Source organism: Nyctereutes procyonoides, unplaced genomic scaffold, assembly GCF_905146905.1.
Source record: "Nyctereutes procyonoides isolate TBG_1078 unplaced genomic scaffold, NYPRO_anot_genome, whole genome shotgun sequence".
In the NCBI taxonomy this organism is placed as follows: domain Eukaryota; kingdom Metazoa; phylum Chordata; class Mammalia; order Carnivora; family Canidae; genus Nyctereutes; species Nyctereutes procyonoides.
Genome location: NW_026575034.1, coordinates 15,708,221 through 15,714,836, shown reverse-complemented (window position 1 = coordinate 15,714,836; position 6,616 = coordinate 15,708,221). Strand labels below are relative to the sequence as shown.

General features: G+C 49.1%; 1 protein-coding gene across 2 annotated transcripts in view; it reads right to left on the bottom strand.

Moving 5' to 3' along the window:
• Window positions 1-3,397: 3,397 nt before the first annotated feature.
• DKK3 (dickkopf WNT signaling pathway inhibitor 3) overlaps window positions 3,398-6,616 on the bottom strand; it is a 44,016-nt gene continuing 40,797 nt past the window's right edge. For both annotated transcript variants that reach the window (XM_055317992.1, XM_055317991.1), the window contains exons 7-8: window positions 5,848-6,004; window positions 3,398-4,997 (exon numbers count right to left, since the gene is read on the bottom strand). In XM_055317992.1, coding sequence (XP_055173967.1) covers window positions 4,781-4,997; window positions 5,848-6,004 — 374 coding nt within the window. In that variant the 3' untranslated portion in view covers window positions 3,398-4,780. The remainder of the gene's footprint in view (window positions 4,998-5,847; window positions 6,005-6,616) is intronic.

Here is a 6,616-nt window from a genome sequence, read left to right as displayed (position 1 = left end):
AGGGGTGTATCCTGGTCAAAGAAGCAAACGCTGTGGTTTCAGGACCATCCTGTGTCTAGCTGGTCTGTGCAAAAGCTTGCTAGCTGGAAGTCCACCTGCCAAACTGAGGAGTGTAAGTAAAGGCTAATAGTCATAAGGAGACTAAAATAGTGAAGAAGCCCTACACTAGAGTATTCGGTGGTCTCTTTGCTAATGGATGGAAAGTACTTACATAAGATTCTGAGATGAGGGCGGGAGGAGGGGGGCTGTGGAATCTCTGCCACAGCTAGAAAATCATTGCCAGACTGCACTGTTAGAAAGGGTGTGGCATCTCTAGGCCAGGAGAGAACTAAAACTTGCAACGCGGTCTAAACTAAACGAGTGCACAGAATCAGAGCATTGCTAATCAGTGTTGTTGCTAACTCTGGAAGTGACCTGTGAATGTATGGAATACAATAAAATCGTTTATTCTGGTTCATTTGCTAGTATTTCCTTTCCGATTGGCTACTTTAGTTCTCCGAGTTGTGTCCCTTTGTTTAGCATCAAGACCCTAACCAACTCTTTTTTGCACTTGTAACTTACAAATTGTAGTCTAAGGTATATGGAATAGAGAATAATCTGAAGTAGGAATTTTTTTTATTTGCTAAATAAAACTAAATTGTTTAATTTCTGAAAAATCATTATGTGGTCACTAGTAGAAGCCTTATAAGGCAATTCAGGTCTTTTAAAAAAGCAATACTGTGCATAATGTAGTTTTCTAGGGTTGCTAGTCAAATATTTTTTATCAGGTTTGCAAAGGAGTTCGTGGCCCAAATAAAGTTTTGTGGCCATCAAGACTGGGTGTACAGGAAACCAGATGTTCCTTTAGTCTCATTCTTGGGAAGAAGGGTGCTATACAACCACTTGGTTAGATAGTGTTTTCAAAACTTGGCTTTTAGAAACAATCAAGAATACAATCAATCAACAATCACACACACAAAATTAAGTGTGTGAAAGCATGTGTGACCCTTTAGAAAAACCGCAGCAATCGCAGTGGCCAAGCTGGAAGGGCAAAAACGCGTTGGGGAGGAGGGCTCTCCCCCCTCCCGGTGACAGCACCGACTTCCTCACTTACCAGCTACTCTGTACTGGAGAGAAGCAGGTCTTCTGACTGGTCATAGCCTGAGAATTCACCAGGCCAAGAATTCTCAGTGGACCCTTACAGCCTTGCATGAGAAGTGGGGACCATGCTCCCCATCTGCTTCCTTTGCTCCCAACCTGCCTCTTTCCCCAGTACAGAGAGCACAATGTTCACCCTCTTACAATGCTTAAGTAACCCATTTAATTAAGGAGTACCATACTCCTGGTTAAGGAGTATCTCAACCAAGTCTGTTGAGATACAGAAGTGGTTCTGTTTTTCCAGAAACTCTGTCAACTGTGCTATGTCGATTGCAGTTTCCCACTGGAAGTGGACTCTGATGACAAAGTGGAGCAAGATATACCTGCACATAAATTCCATGAGGGAGGGACCTCGTTTTATCTCATGTACCACCGTCTCCTGGCAGCTAATGTAGGTAGTAGGGCCTGACATACAGTAGGAACTCAGTAAGATTTTTGTTGCATGATGAAACGATTTTAAACCTCTTCTTCAAACACTTGTTGAAATCTATCTTGCCTCCCAGCCACTGTGAATTACTTTGTTTCCTCTGTATACCATCCCTTTTTCTTGCCTCCCTCCCTCTGCCCCTGGCTCAGAATGTCCTTTGCTATTCCTTCTGACCACCTGATAAACTCCCTTGATCTTTGAGCACCCATGCCCATGCCAGCTCTCCCAAACCAAGTGCTCCTTTGAGGCTCCCATAACACGGTTATGATATCGGGTTGATTGCTTTTGTTTTGTGGGTGCTAGGTTTAATGTGTATCCCTCATGAGGCTGTGATATGTTCAGGGTATGACCTTCACACCCCCAGAGCCTATCGCAGCACCTGGTTCTGAGCAGGCTCTCAATAAATACCTGTTGAGTAATAAGGATGTAGAGTGGTTGTGATCCCTTCTGACAATGAATAAGAGAACAGCTCTATATTTGGTCTTAAAATCGTCAGCATATCCTGGGCAGACTATGTTAGATACTGTTTTTGTTGGACTTTTAGCTCTATCACCTAATTTTTGAACTTGCATTTTTTTTCATCTGCTAAATGAAGAAACTAGTCCTGGATTCAGTGAAGGTTATATAGGTAGACTGCCTAAGCTGGCACCTGCCACCAGCTGACCTTAATATATAGTAGTTTTATCATGGCTCCTGAAGATGTGTTATAGTCCAGAACTACATTTGAGTAAAAAGAAGAGTCAGGGTCACCTGGGTGGCTCAGTTGGTTAAGCATCTGCCTTTGGCTCAGGTCATGATTCCAGGGTCCTGGCATTGAGCCCCGTATCCGGCTCCCTGCTTAGTGGGGAGTCTGCTTCTCTCTCTCTCTCCCTCTGCCCCACCCCCCAGTCATGTGTACACACTCTTTCTCAAATAAATAAAATCTTTTAAAAAGAATCCTGGGATGCCCGGGTGGCTCAGCGGTTTAGCGCCTGCCTTCCACCTAGGGCGTAATCCTGGAGACCTGGGATCGAGTCCCACGTCGGGCTCCCTGCGTGGAGCCTGCTCTCCCTCTGCCTATGTCTCTGCCTCTCTGTGTGTGTGTCTCATGAATAAATAAAATTTAAACATAATAATCATAAAAATAAAAATCCTATCCATTCCATTTACTCCAGAAGACAGTGAAGTAGGGCAGGTCGGGTGGCTCAGCGGTTTAGCACCACCTTCGTGGGCGTGATCCTGGAGACCCGGGATCGAGTCCCACATCGGGCTCCCTGCATGGAGCCTGCTTCTCCCTCTGCCTGTGTCTCTGCCTGTGTGTGTGTGTCTCATGAATAAATAAAATCTTAAAAAAAATAAGCAAAGGACATTAAAAAAAAAGTAAAAAAAAAAAATTGAAGTATTCACACTCTTAAGACTAATCCCTGACAAAAATGGTTAGCATTTCTAAAATACTTTGATGCTGGGGCAGCCTGGGTGGCTCAGCAGTTTGACGCCGCCTTCAGCCCAGGGTGTGATCCTGGAGACCCGGGATTGGGTCCCACATCGGGCTCCCTGTGGGGAGCCTGCTTCTCCCTTCTGCCTATGTCCCTGCCTCTGCCTTTCTCTGTGTCTCTCATGAATAAATAAATAAAATCCTTTAAATAGAAAAAAAAATAATAAAATAAAATAAAATACTTTGATGCTAAAACAGGTATGCTTCACTTGTCTGGAAAATTCACTTAGGTGGAAGTTTTTTGGGGGGATTTTGTTTTTGTTTTTGACAATGCAGTTCATTTCCATGTTATTTTTTCTGGCTAAAAGGGTATTTATTCAAAGTCAAAAGGAAAAAAGACACCCGGGAACTACAAAGGAGTAGTTTCAGTGATTTATGCTTGATTTTTTAAAATGCAACATAGGTGTTTATACATAATTTAAAACTCAAAGAAAGCATGCTTATACAATCATGTCCAATTTTAAAATTTAATAACTCTGGATGAATACATGATGGAAACAGTCCATGGCACCTGAAAATAGCATTTATGGAATAGCATCCAGTCCAGTGCTCTCAGTTTGGATATTACAACCATATTTCATAGAGCCTTGCTTGGTTTGATTTTCTCCATGTGGTTGGTAATGGTCTTCAGTTGCTGGTAAGTGATTTTGCAAATTTCACTTATAATCCTGGCCCTACAATTACTTAAGTACTATTTCTGGCAAGTTAACATATATACTATGCACCAGTCATGTACCTTCAAAGTCACTAACATAACTAACTGCCATAGGGGGACAGGGTCAATGTCATTTGTCTCCACTAGAATGATGGCCACCCCCACATTACGGATAATGCTATTTCTAACAGTACAAGTTTAATCTTACAGTGAACTAGTTTGACCTTAATTCCAGATATGCTCAAAAAAAAAAAAAACCCTCCCATCTATCCTCTTTTAGAGGGTACTTCTGGTGGCAATGAGGCTGGCAGGGAGTGGTAGGGAAAGCATGCACTTGGAATCACACCTGGATGAAATCCTGCTCTGGTCTTCACTGTGTGACTTGGGCAAGCAACTTGATGTCTCTGAGACTCCAAGATCCTGACAGATGGGGAGACCACCACCCTCCTCGCCAGACTGTGGTGAGTGATAGAAGCTGCTGCCCTGGCACAGAGGTAGGAGCCGAGTAACACTAAGGACAGGACAGGAATGCACGTGATGCACAGTGAGCAGAACACGTCACCCGCAGCAGCTGAAGGCACAGCTTGCCTGTGCCCATGGGAAGAAGTACATGGAAAATTCATTTGTTACATTTTCACCAGGTTTATGTTTGCAAAGCAGGACACACTTCTCTGTATGTGAAAGAGTCAACATTTCCCCGAAACCCGTCATGGGGAAACCTGCATCCTTTTCCATCCCATCCCCACCCCTCCAACAATTCCCAAGGTGATGTAGAACAAAATGAAGTGTGCCACATGCCAACCATCGGAGGCAAAGTGGCCAATAATCGAGACCAGTTTAGCCGCCCTCCACCCCCACCCTCCCACACAGCCCTGTCTTCCCCAGGCACCCGAACTGTGACATGTAGGGTGTACAACCTGGGGGAGCTGGGCAAATGCACAGCACCTCATTTTACTTAAAGCCAGAGGGAAAACGTACTGGGAAGAGGCCATGGAGAAAAGCCCGGTAAGCCCACACCTAGAGGACACGGCTGGGGAAATAAATTAGCTATTTCTATCGCACGTCTACCCGCACAACAGGCCTCGGTCTAAATCTCTCCTTCCAGCAGCTCAGAGGCAGCATCGGGCTCCCCGAGGGCCATCTCCACAGACAGGCTCCTCTCCAGATTCTCCAGCTCCTGGCGCACCTCTTCAATGAAGCTGCCATCTTCGTACTCGCTGGGGGCCTCTCTGGGCACCGGGCTCTCTCCGTCTTCACCACGGCTCCCCGTGAAGGCCGGCTTGCACACGTAGACCAGGCTGTGGCTGGGGAGAGAGGGCGGTGGGGGAGGGGTGACGCTGGGCTCTCAACATGGGGGCAGCTCCTCCCTTGGAGCTCACCCTCACACCTCCTCTAACACCTCAATGGAGTCTCCCCTTCCTGTCAGGATCTTCCAGAAGATTGCTGAGGGAGGGTCACTTTTTGAGGGGAGGCTCCCCCACCTCCATGGAGAGGTCTGTCTGCCTGAGAGTCTCTCTGGGGCAAGGCCTGCAGGGCCTGACGGTGTATGGCAACGCGTGGCCCCTCCAAGCCGCCTGCCCCTCTGGGGGTCCAGGTAAGAGCAGCCCCTGACGGCAAGGTGGAGCCTGGGGCCAGCCCGGGGCAGGGCCAGGGAGTTCTGTGTGTCTGCCCAGCCCCCCTGGATTCTGCTGGAGGGACAGGTGAGTTGACTGCCAGGAGGCCATACTCAGATGCCTCACGGTCTCAGTTTCGGACACTACTAGCGGTGCCCTCCAACTGGGTGGCCCACTGTCTCCTGGTTTCCCTTCTACCTCTGACTGTGCCACTCTGCCTCACCTTGTCCTTCGCTGTCAGGGGCCTGGGCTCCTGCCTCAGCCCTCAGCTCTTCCGTCTACACGCCCTCTCCCTGGGTCACCTACTCCTAAGGCTTCAACCACCACGCAGGTGAGCTCCAAATCTGTACCCCTAGCCGCACCTTCCCGAGCCCCAGGCTGACATCTGACAGCTAGGAGACCCTCCACCTGAATGACCCAAGGACACCTCAAATTAACCCTACCTTAAACTAACTGCATCACCCCCTCTGCCTCTGAGATCCCACTGGGTGGCAGGTCACCTGCTTTCGACCTCTGATAGGGAGGGCAGGTGGGGCCTCACCTGTGGGGCTGGCAGAGAAGGCCACTGGCACACGGGCATCGGTCCAAAGCTCCATCAGGCTCTAACTCCCAGGTGATGAGGTCCAGAAGCCGGCTGGCGGGGTCATGGCACAGCTCACCCTCCACAGGTAGGGGTGTGCACACAGGAAACAACAGACCTGGGGCCAGTGGACAGTCACCCCTGAGTGCTCAGCATCGAGCACGGAGGCTCCACAGAAGGGAGCCGACAAATGCGGGGGCAGCCCCCACCTTCCACCCTCAACCACAAAGTGGAGATTCATTAAAATGGAAGAGGTGGGATGAAAGGAAACTATGGTGGGATGGACTCAGGAGGGAATGAGTCCGGAGGGCTGGAGCAATTAGGGAGGACTGCCTGGAGGCGCAGGCTTGTGCTGGCTTTTGAGGCCAAAGTTCTAGAGAAATGTGTGAAGCACTCGAGGCGCCGGGGAAGCTGCAGCTGGCCGAAGCCTTGAGAGGCAGAGGAGGAGCCTCACTAAGGAGACAACAGGGCAGCCGCAGCCCTGCAGCCCAAGGAGCCACACTGAGAGCTCAGGAGGGCACGTGGCTGAGCAGCCTCCCTGGGAGGGGCGGTGAGAGTGGAAGCGGAGTAGAAGGGGGCCATCCAGCCTCAGGAAACAGGGGACGGGGTGGAGAGGGGCTGCTCAAATCCCCCCGTCTGGGGGTGTCCTCCCACCCTGGGCTCGTGCATCCTGAAGGGATTGAACTCTTCTAGATGGCAGCCGGGGGCAGAGAGAGAGACGTGTGGCCCA